General features: G+C 53.0%; 3 protein-coding genes across 3 annotated transcripts; 1 reads left to right on the top strand and 2 right to left on the bottom strand.

The window, feature by feature from the left end:
• Positions 1 to 278: 278 nt before the first annotated feature.
• J4E90_004529 (uncharacterized protein) lies at positions 279 to 1,741 on the bottom strand (the record flags this gene model as incomplete). The annotated part of the gene is made up of 2 exons (XM_051434094.1): positions 279 to 316; positions 376 to 1,741. The coding sequence occupies 2 exons, from the start codon at positions 1,739 to 1,741 to the stop codon at positions 279 to 281; spliced, it is 1,404 nt and encodes a 467-aa protein (XP_051292612.1).
• A 601-nt stretch (positions 1,742 to 2,342) lies between these two features.
• On the bottom strand, positions 2,343 to 3,803 carry J4E90_004528 (uncharacterized protein; the record flags this gene model as incomplete). The annotated part of the gene is made up of 1 exon (XM_051434093.1): positions 2,343 to 3,803. The coding sequence occupies one exon, from the start codon at positions 3,801 to 3,803 to the stop codon at positions 2,343 to 2,345; it is 1,461 nt and encodes a 486-aa protein (XP_051292611.1).
• A 1,848-nt stretch (positions 3,804 to 5,651) lies between these two features.
• J4E90_004527 (uncharacterized protein) lies at positions 5,652 to 7,262 on the top strand (the record flags this gene model as incomplete). The annotated part of the gene is made up of 2 exons (XM_051434092.1): positions 5,652 to 6,282; positions 6,334 to 7,262. 2 exons carry the CDS (start codon positions 5,652 to 5,654, stop codon positions 7,260 to 7,262), a joined length of 1,560 nt encoding a protein of 519 aa, XP_051292610.1.
• Between the last annotated feature and the right edge of the window lie 3,861 nt (positions 7,263 to 11,123).

Here is an 11,123-nt window from a genome sequence, read left to right as displayed (position 1 = left end):
TAACCCAAACAGAAAGAATGCACGTGGCGACAGTAAGACAAATCGGAAACAAAAGCCATTTCACCCGCATCTCCACACACGCTTTCGTCTCCCACGCGAGCCCATACACCACATCCAACGGCAGGTCCTGCGCGCTGTAGCTGAAATCCCGTGCTGTAGCGCTGCCATACTGGAAACGAAAGCGATTGGTCATGGCATTCGCCACGGCATCGAAAAGTTTCGTAACATTAGCATGGGTCAAGCTGCCTTCTGTTTCTACCAGCGGCCGCAAAACGGCATTAACGCCTATATGCGCCAAGTTGGACTGACTTTCCAACTGACAAAACTCGCTAGTCTTGCAGTTCTTGAAGCAATCGAAAGTTTTATACGACTGACAATATCCATCGAAGATATCGTCATTCATAACCATAGCGACCGCTTTAACGAATTCGGCCGGTTGCCGGTATATACACTGTTCCGGCCACGTCATATTCTCAAAAGTATATTTCTCGTGCGTGAAATCGAAGAGCTGTAATTCCGCTGTTGCGGTGCCGTCGGGGATGAAACCGCCGGCGTATAGCGTCCAGGGGCCTACGCGACACGGCTCTCGGCGTGTTGTGTATGAGTATTCCGTGTTGGAGAGGCTGTTTCTGTAAGTGGGCAGGTCGATTTCTTCGTGGTGGGCGCCGCCGATTTGGAGGCGCATGGCTGAGGAGGGGGCTTCCCATTCGTGGAGCTCGGAGCCTTTGATGAAGCTTTTGTAGGTGCGTGTGCATGGGTATAAGCTGCATACTGATGCGGTGATGGGGGTACTGGCTATGTTGAGGAGGGTTGCGTTGACGTATGCCCATCTGGATGCTTCTCTGACGGTGTCGGTCAGGAGACTGCCCATCCAGGTGAGGTCGGGAGTTGGCTTCATGGTCGAGACTTCGAAATGGCCTGCTCCTACTGATAGGTTCAAGCCGCTTGGCAGAGAGTGGATGGTGTTGTTACTCCACTCTGTACTCTCGATCTTGCTCGTTACTGAAGACGCCACGTTTGTGCATACGTTGCACACTCCAACCGTCGAATGCATGCTCTGATTAGAGTCGAAGAAGGCCTTCTCCAACTCTGGTCTGGGACCCAGATTGCTGAACGTACAATTTCCCGTCGGGCAGCTTGTGCGAATTTTGTTCTCGATGCCGTAGGGCGATACGACACTGGATAGGATTGCGGCAACAAGGTCGGTTGTGGGGCCTCCGTCTGAACCACCTGTAAAGGGGACGTAGCCACCACTCCCAGGTACTGTATGTGCGAAGGGAAGTGATGCATTGAGTGTAGCGCTCGGAAACGAGCACGGCGCCGCGCCATTAGCCTGCTGAGCGAAAGGTCCCACCAAGAACGACAATAGCAACACGACCGCAGCAGCCAGTGTAACAAAGTCCTTGAGAAAAACAGTCGGAATGAGAAGCAACGCTCCGTAGGCTCCGCGGCTCCCGTAGTCGAATCGCTGGATATCTGACAACGGCCGGGCACTCGTGACGCTGAACCAGTCCCATTTCCTCTGCGATATGATCTGCGCGACAGTGACGACTAGTAGAGCGCGCAGAACCGTTGATAAAAGCGCGATGAGAGCATTGAGATTGAGGTCGCCGCCCCAGTCCGGTACGGGTTTGCCGTCGTATACTGCTAGGATGCCTGCGATTGAGGCTACCAAGCCGATCGCGCAGGCTATAGTGAGGGTTTCTCCGGCCCAGGTACGGAATACGTAGCAAGACTCCATATTTTGGTGCGTGAAAGGATTGGAAAAGTGCGAAGACGCCAGCAGATGTGAGACTATTGGAAGGTGCAACTTTGAAGTTAAAGATTCGTCTTTCCGCAAGGGGTCATGCGACCCTTCGAGCAGCCAGAACACGCACTCGTACCTGCTTTTCTTTGTCTGCCACGGCCTGGAGAAGCGGCCGTAAGGACTCGGCTAATCTATCAGTCGCTCTACCAAGTGTGGTCTGATGAAACGTAACAAAGAACTCACGTCATAGCCCTGCATCCGTCCGTTCCTGAAGGTAGCGAGCCAAATCGTCATTTCCACTATTTTATACAACAAGATACTCTCGATTAGAAGACGTCGCATTCATAGGAATTTGTAGTGGTTTGTTTTCGCAGAATACAAGTGGAACCATGAACGCACACATAAAGTTATACAGTATCCGGGAGGTGTTCGATGAGATCATGGTTGCTAGACCGACGAGATACCTGATGTTGTATACTTTTAGGTACACGATAGTCAAATATTCCAACTCAAGATGATCCAGCGTATTCCTCCGCGAACCCACACGCTACTGCGCAGTCATCGACACCAGCCAACGTGGTCACCCACCAACCACTTACTGCATCCGCGTCGACTCCTTCAACCCTGGCGGCGGCTGCCTAAAGTTCCAATCATCATATAGTTTCTTCCTCAGATTATCCCACAGACAGACCAACTGAGCCTCTCTCCATGTAGAAGAGTAGTCATGCGCCTGGAGCGCCTCGGTTAGCGGCTTGGCCATCCAGTCCATAGTAGTAGCCCTGCTGTACCCCAAAACCCGCAGCTCTTTCCTGCCGAGCTTGTCAAACTTAAATTCTATCGGAGCGCCCAAATCGAGAGTCGAGGTGGCGAGAAGGTTGCCGTAGCCGTCGATCCAGAGATCAGGTCTCTTGAGTCCGAGAAGAGCTTTCTCGGTGGTGGGATCAGGGAGTTTGGGCAATCCTTCCAATTTTTTAAGCATCAATTCGGATAGGAGGAGAAATACTTGTTGGAGTAGCTTTTCCGTCGAGATGATGGTGGTTTGTTGCGGTGCTCCGGTATAAAGAGGTGGGGTGAGTGTTATGCGGATGGTGGAGGCAGGATGGAGCTTTCGGCTGAGTAGTACGAGCATCAAGACTTTTATGTTGATACTAATAGCGCCGGGGATGTCTATCTTGGCGGGCGCGATTTCCAGTATGATGGTCTGTGGATTGGGCTCTTCCCAGTGACCTAACATATAATTCAAGACCTCAGGATGATCGTGCTTTCTGTGATAGAAGGTCACAAGCTTGTCGAAGCCGTCGAAGTCTGTAATGGTCTTGTTGCTGGTCATCTTTACACTGATTCGGTTCACACGTGATGTAACCAGTCCTGCGTTGCACACGGGTACTAGGCCTGTCCGAGCGATATCGAAGTCGAGACCATGTATCGTATGTGAATCCAAGTCAATTGTGACTCCGTCTGGTTGGCGCAGTAAAAGCCCTGCTATTCGTTCTCGTATGTCCGTTGGTAAGTGCGCAAATCGGTAACGGCCTTCCCACGGCTCCCACGGCTTCCATCGAAGAGGTTTGCCTTCTTCTGACGTGAGGAACTCCTCACGAACTTCCTCGCTCCCGTTCCACATGCTCACGTAGCTGTTCTCTTCCTCTTGCTCTTCCGGACGTGTGATTATTGAGACCGCGCTCATGAGGCGATTGGAGAACGAGTATTTGCGTATGTCGAGGATATCTTCTACCGCGAGAGCAGTGAGCATGTTGTTGAGCATATGCGCTTTATCGTTCCACCCTCTACCCCTGTCAACCGCTTCGTTTACAACATCTGGGGTATCCGGTATTTTGCTAGCATCTCCGAACGAAATGATCTTGAGGAGATCTGGGTTCTTCCATATCAGGCGTAATAGAGGCAAAAGTTCGATCCTTTCGCCACACGAGCAATTGGGGTGCGTACACATCGTATTTGTATCGATAATGACTTTCTTCAGGCGGGAGAATTGCGATCCGATTTGCTCCAGCCATTTACAGGCATAGTTGACCTGGAAGTATTCTTCGTCGCCAGCCATATGTTTGTTACCCCCATCGTCACGATCTTGGACTCTAGAGATTACGAAGGTGTTGCCGCTGTATAGAATCCCAGAAGCTTCATCATGTACCTGGCGGCAGGACGATAGCAAAGCAAGCCCCTCGTGAAGATCATGTCGGAACTCCGTGTCTTTTCCGACCTCAACTTCGTACCAATGATAGTAATCCTCTAAGTACCTATTTGAACTCAGAGGCCAATGATATGGCTCGTGGAATGCATCCGCGTTATGAAGTAGGACTCGGTCTCGGCGCTTGAATAGTATTTCGTACACGTAATTACGAATCTCGGGGGGTAGCTTCGTAAGGAAGGACACCGCAGATGGGTCGGTTGGTGACGAGGTGCGAGCTGCAATAGTCTGCATGACTTGAATATCGGTCGATTAGTCGGAGTGCTACCAGTGTAGTCGGTAAATTGGATCGCTGGTTGACGGTCGGCAGGTCAAGAACAATGTGTACTTGACAAGCAATGTGGATATCGATCAATTGGTCGTTGTATTGCCAGTGTAGCCGGTAAGGTAAAGTGGTGCTCAAAGATACGCGAGTCATATAGGCAGGCGCGTTGGGGAAGAGTTAGGCTACCACTCCGACTACGGAAAGAGCGCACGGACTGAGGCTATATGTGACGCCATTGGGAAGAGACCGTAATCAGGCGTTGCAACCTTGGAACAGTCTTAGCAGGAGGGTAGATTATCTCAGATACTATTCAACCCGAGCGAAAGTATATGGCGGCAATTGACTGGGCACATGGTATCGACATCTTATGACGGTCGTCCTGGGAAATTCCAGCGGTAAAGTGCTCTAGCCGCTTCATAGTAGGTCTCATGGATCTTCACGATGCGCTGGTCGGTCGGTCGATGGCCGTGTTTACCTACGAGGGTGGGCGCTGGGAGGTGGCCGATGGGTCGGTCTGCTGGTATCGATGCATTGTTTACGAGTGGGGGACAGAAGGCGAGAGAAGCCATCGCCAATGAGCTGTAGACAGAAGGAGCAGGTGACCTGGTAATGGAAGTGACCATATTCGGAAACCGCGAAGTACCAAGTTGCATTTCCTACGGAAGGTGCAGGCCGCTGCCGACCATGGTGCATACGTCTCACCACCTTACCAACGCATAGCCTCTGTGCACATTGTATTCAACAGGGTGCGTTATGCCAGGGAAGCGAAAAAGCAGGAAAGCGCGATAGTCGAGATGATGGCAGGAGTGGAAGTCCCATGAGACGAATGAGGGAGTGGATGCAGAGCGGGAGCTAGGTGGCCTAACCGTAATGGTAAGATGACGAAAGCTGCTGACGTTGTTCTTGTTGGAAAGACGCTGCTTCACCAAGCAGTACACGATGGAGTCGCGGGGTTGTTAGCGACTACCATGCGTGAAGACGTGAGTCGTCCGTGCATGACGCGTTCCGAGGCGCATGCACAGCAGATCATCAACACAAGACGGGCGCATCTCGCATGTGAAGGGGCAAAGACGCTTCGCGAATCGTGTGAAGGCGGAAATACGACCGTACATATCTTCACACACAGAAGAGGGAGGTTGCCTCCATGTGGCGCAGTGCACAGCCACAGCGTTGATTGGCCAAATGCGGAGCTCCCCGTGGCTGAGCATGGTTACGTCAGAATGCCTGTCGCAAGCGCGGCGTCTCGAGCAGGTTGCACATGGGCAGTCGACTCCCTGTCGCTTGCATTCCATAAAAAGGTTGTTGCTCCTGCACTCATACACCGAAATAGAAGATACCCCTCCTGCCCATATCCCTCGAAAGACACCTGATCGCTCCTTTATCTCTCCTTCACCTACCAACCCACCTCGATACCCCGCGAAACACGTCTCGCAAGCATGAGCGGCCATGGAGATCCTCGATTGCTCTACACAGTCGGCGGCATTAAAGCCTACCACATTCAGCAGGGCGAGGAGAGCCCTCTCACACCCTCAGGGCCGCAGACGCTCTCGCTGCTGATGGTGCCCACCAACTCGCCCTTTGCAGACCTCAGTAACACGCGCGGCCAGAACGAAGCGCCCGAAGAAGACTTCTACCTACACCTCAACCTCCCCCCGGAGCTAGATCTCCCTCTCCCCGCGACCACACAGATCTACCACCAGCCACCGCGCAGCTACCTGATACCGCGATGGGACTTGGGCCCAGAGAGCGGCGCCTTCACACGCATTGAGTTCCCGCCAATTGGCAAGGGCTCGACATCGGTCACGCAGGAAGATGTGGATACCTTTGAGACCATCTTGGCACAGTGCACAGCCTTCCTCGAGCGTGCGCAAGCCCCCTCGCACGAGAAGGGCAAGGGCGACATCAAGGCATACAACCCCCAGGACTACCAGCCAGGCCAGGGCTACGCAGGCGCTGTGAACAATGGCGAGGTCGTCTTGGTCGACGAGGAGAACGGCAGCGTTGTCGGTGAGCTGGCCGAGGGTGCCATGATCCACGCCGACCCAGCATTGCAGCAGGGATCCAAGAGTATGTCATTTGAACCTTTTCCGCGCGCGCAGGTCACTCATGCTAACACAGGTCAAGATCCCGTCGAGATTGTCGTCTCGCCAGACGGCAAGCGCATCGACATCCGACCGCTCGAAGAAGACTACCTCGAAATGGCCCGCCATCCCGCATACAAAGACTCTGGCCTTGTGCAGAACGCCGCTGCCGCATCTCGCCTTGTCGTTACCGGCTCCAGCTACCTTAGTAACATGATGGTATCCGGTGCCGAGAACTTCATCAACAAGACGAGGCCGAACGAGAAGCCCATGGTCTTCAAGCCTGCCACCCACGAGCGCGTCCGCAAGATCAACACCCTCACAACCGGCGTCGCTGGCTACTCAGCCAAGACTGTAGGCCAGCTTACCAAGTACGCCCAGAACGCTGCAGCAGGAATGGCAGGCCACAAGAAGACACACGCCAAGAGCGTGAACCCAGACGGCACGCCCAACACAAACTACAAGCCAGGACTGTTGAACAAGAGCTTGATCGCCTTCTCCACAGTCGCTGACGGCATCTCGCACTCGGGCAAGCAACTCCTAACCAGCAGCGGAGCCGCAGCCAGCGCCGCCGTCGGCCACAAGTACGGCGCCGAAGCAGGACAAATCACCACCAACCTCGCCGGCGGCGTCAAGAACGTCGGCCTCGTCTACATCGACGTCACGGGCGTCAGCAGAAAAGCCATCATCAAGTCCGTAGCCAAGGGCATGGTCGTCGGCAAGGTCAAGGACAAGAAGGGCAACGAGCAGACCGTCATGGTGGGCGGTGGTGATGGCGGCACCATCACGCCCAGCGACTTGAACCCAAACGTCGGTGTGTCTAACAACAATGCTCCGCCCAACCAGTCTAGTACTCCTACGCCTGGTGGTCAGGTTTCGTTTGGTGGTCCGCCGCCTAGTTACCGTCAGGGTGTTGGTGAGTCGCTTGAGGGTCAGCCTGCGTACTACCCTCAGGAGAAGAGGTAGAGCGGGTTATGAGATATGAGGTATGAGGTTATGACATGGAGCGACTGGCATCGCATGTAAAGAGTTGAGATAGCTTTCTTTCCCTAGTTCGTTTGTGCGCTGTCTGCTGTTCTAGCGATATACACTTTCAATGAGAGACATGTTTTCAAAAGTTCAAAAGTTCAAAACATTCCAAGTCTTTTAACATCTAGTTCTGTCTAACTTGCTAACACTCCGCCCGTTTTCTTCCCGCATCTCGAACCGACCGCCCTTCACTCCAAATTAGCAATCGCTCAACTAATACGCGTGTCACACCGCCGCAGCCCGCCAGCTCAAGCAAGACAATGCGAAGGCACAACGGCGTCAAGATCGGCCATATTGCAAAAACGAGCTAACTTAGAAATATTCGCTCCTGAACGCCTCAACATCAAAGACTGCTTCCAAACCTTCCACGGAACTCTACTCCTCTGATCCTTCACTCTACTCCTCGGAGCGCACAAGGTGGGTATTTGTCCACGTCACAGGCAGCCGTGGAAAGGAGAGCATAACGCAGAAGAAGGGGGCCAGGGCGACTCCAGCACATATTGACAGCATAACCGTATTATATTATGGCGCAAAATCTCGATCTCTTCGGATGCGCAAGAAGTGGGTTACTGTGGGCATATAACAACGCCGCAGGTAGCTATAGAGGGGAGAGAGGGATATGATGGCGAAGAAGGGGGCCGGGGCGAGTACAGTACATCGTCCTATAATGTAGCCACGTAGTAAAGTCAAAAAAGCGGTCTCCCTCATGAGGGGGTAGAAGCGAGGGTGTATGATAACACAACGCCGCATCTGTGGAGAAGATAGTATGATGATGAAGAAGGGGGCCGGGGCGAGTACTGCTCATATCGACAGCAAAGACTCTACTATGATGTGGCCACGTAGGAGCAAAAAGAGCGGTGTTAACCCCCCGGGGTGTCTTTCATGCGCTGCGTTCCAAGCGGATGGTTCGCGTAAAAGGCGGTGATGGTTCGTTACAGAGCCCACCTCAATCCTCCGGCGACTGACTCTTGTTACTCTTTACGGCGGCTTGGTACTTGCGTGCTTTGTTAACGGCGAGGTCGGAGTCGGTCGAAGTCAAGGTCCCCCTTTGTACCGACCTCCCCGTACGGCGCAGCCCTGTCTCGGTTTTCTCGGTTTCCGCGTATCTCGTATGGCGTCTCTACGGCGCAGTTCAACTCGACTCGAGTCGCCTACTCCGCTGTTGCATTGAATGGCGAGGAAAGTGGAAAGTGCGTGACGGTGTCTCGTACGAGTATGATGGGCTCGGAAGATACCGATGTAACTATGTAACTGCAATGTGGATCAGTGGAGTAAGTTCCATACCTTGACTTCCCCTACTTCGACTCAGACTTCCGTGTTAAGAACTGGGACGGACTTCCCGCTTCAGAACCTGCGGCTGAGTCGAACGTTCCGGTCTGAGTCGAGAAATTCCAAGGTTCCATCACGACTCGTCACTTATATTATCACTCCTTCGGTTATTACAACGTTCCGGGTACCGAGCGTCGCCTGTCCACCGTCACGACACCTCGGTACTGTAGATCATGACGACTCAAGTCACTATTCGGCGGCGCTTACTTCTAGAGTCATTCGAACGTTCCATCTCCATGCCCCATCACATCTGCCACGACTCATCCCTCTATAACACAGTTCTTGCTATGAAAACGGGCTCATCTTAATTCGCTTCCCCTTGCTGTGCTATAGTATACCCCTTCACCACCTCATAATGGCGTTCCGAACCAACGAGGATACGCATCCTGCGTATCGTACGATCGATCGCCGCGGGTGCGCCGTGGAGTTATAGACAACGTTGTGTTGTGATAATACCTGGGTAAGGGTAGGTAGGTTACTACGGATTGTGTTAAGCTAAGCTACCGGTATGGTATATCCTCGGTTGATGGACGGTAGGTATATCGGGATCTACGCGTCATACCTACCCTTACCACGACGACTATACACACGCCATTCACCGTGGTCCGTCACATCACCGCCGCGCCGCCTCCGTCTCCGCCTGTGATACCTGATTGAGGTTGTGTCGCCTCACGACTCGGGGGGTGTGATGTGCAGTCTGCAGTCTGCAAGTCAAAACTGCAAGTCAGACAACCCCCCTTCCCCTGTAGATTAAAACACCCTCCCACTATACTCCCCTCCCCAATATCACGACATCGTCACTTACGTCGGCTCGGCACCGTTGGGAACCGTTAAAGGGCACCGTTAAAGGGCGCTTAGCATGGCTTGGTACGCGATTGGTATATGTTTCATGCTTTATATGGCCCCTGTCTTGCGGCCGCTCTCGCTTACCCTAAGATGATGCGCGCTCTTGGCTCTTACCTGCTTTACTGAATTTACGTATACCGTTGGGGGAGCATGGAAGGGATGAGATGAGAATTCTCCGATGCAATGCCGTTGGCTGATCTGCGGTTGCGCGAAGAGGCGTGTTTGGGGTGGGCTGTTGAAAGCGCGCGTGGAGGGGCTTGGCGGCGGTGGGACTTCAGGGTTGTGGTGGGTGGTGTTGACGTCGTTGTTATGGCGGGAGTACTTTTTTTTGCTGTTCTTTGTTTTCTGCGTGTATGTGTGCTGGTGGTTGCGTATATCGCATATGTGTGGCTGGAAGGAGGAGATGTAGATGTGTGGACGGGAACTAGGATACCTACCGACGAGAGTTGTTTTTCGGCCTACAGGCCGAGGTAGTCTGCGGGACGGATTACTACACTATAGAAAGAAGGAAACACACAACCACAAGGCTACCGATAAATGTAGAATTCCTTTCTCATCCTCTGCTTCCTTTTCATGTCCCACATAACGCCCCAAACCCTACTGTAACCACATCGTTCATCGTGGCTGCCGTCCCGTCTCCCGTAGACCGATGACTTGCAGCCGCGGAGCCTAACATACCTACTCCTACAATCACCACACACACGCATGCACAACACACACAGCAGCTATCAAAAAGAACAACACATACCTGCATCTGTATCTACACCCTCCCAGCCCGCCATCCCAACAAGCATGCGCTCACGCGACTTCACCCGTAGTCGCAGTCGTAATCGTTGTCGTGGTCGTCGTCGTCCTACGTAGCACATGACCACTAACCGCTTCGCTACACCTGCATACCAGCCTCATTTTTTCCACCGCTGATCGTCCTCATCGCCGCTTCGCGCATGTGACCTACGTCACTGGTGCATAGCTATCCTGACCAACGACTGCAGTTCACGATCGGGAGGTTAAGCATGCATCGCAACAAAGAAATGGACAAAGCACAACAAGCGCATTACGCGATACTTTCCATAGTTTGCTGCCGCGGAGTGTGTCTCGCGTGACGGCGAGGTTGGAAATGACGATGAATAGCCTGGCACGTGGCTGGTATAACCCGTAATGCCGTAGTACAACAACAACGCCGCCGTTGCGCCGAAGTCTACTATCTGTGGAGACGCGTATCTCCACGACGGGCTGTCGATGCAATGGCCAGATCGAATAGATGATCGAACGGGCTGGGGAAGTGGAGCTGGGTTGTACGCCAGACAACCAAGGCAAGCAAGTCATTCCCGGCGCGCAGCGCCAACGGACTGCGGCGGCTTCGAAAACAAACGGTGCAGGTGGTCGGCCGGGTTCAAGTTTCTTATTCCAGACCGTATGTGAGGCGAGAAAAAGAGGCACGAGGGACCGTTGTTCGGGAACGGGAAGCATCAACGTAGTTAGGCAGATTGAGGCGTATAAGAGAAGCAAATATCTCTCCATCGTGGTTTGTTTTTTCGTTTTCATCTCGAGTATACCGTTCGAGAGGGAAAACAAAGTTACTACCTATCTACCAATCACACTCATCTACTTTTCTTTACGACT

This window comes from Alternaria incomplexa, assembly GCF_024043165.1.
Source record: "Alternaria incomplexa strain BMP 0042 chromosome Unknown scaffold_5, whole genome shotgun sequence".
Taxonomy (NCBI): Eukaryota; Fungi; Ascomycota; class Dothideomycetes; order Pleosporales; family Pleosporaceae; genus Alternaria; species Alternaria incomplexa.
This window is presented reverse-complemented; position numbering and strand designations above follow the sequence as displayed.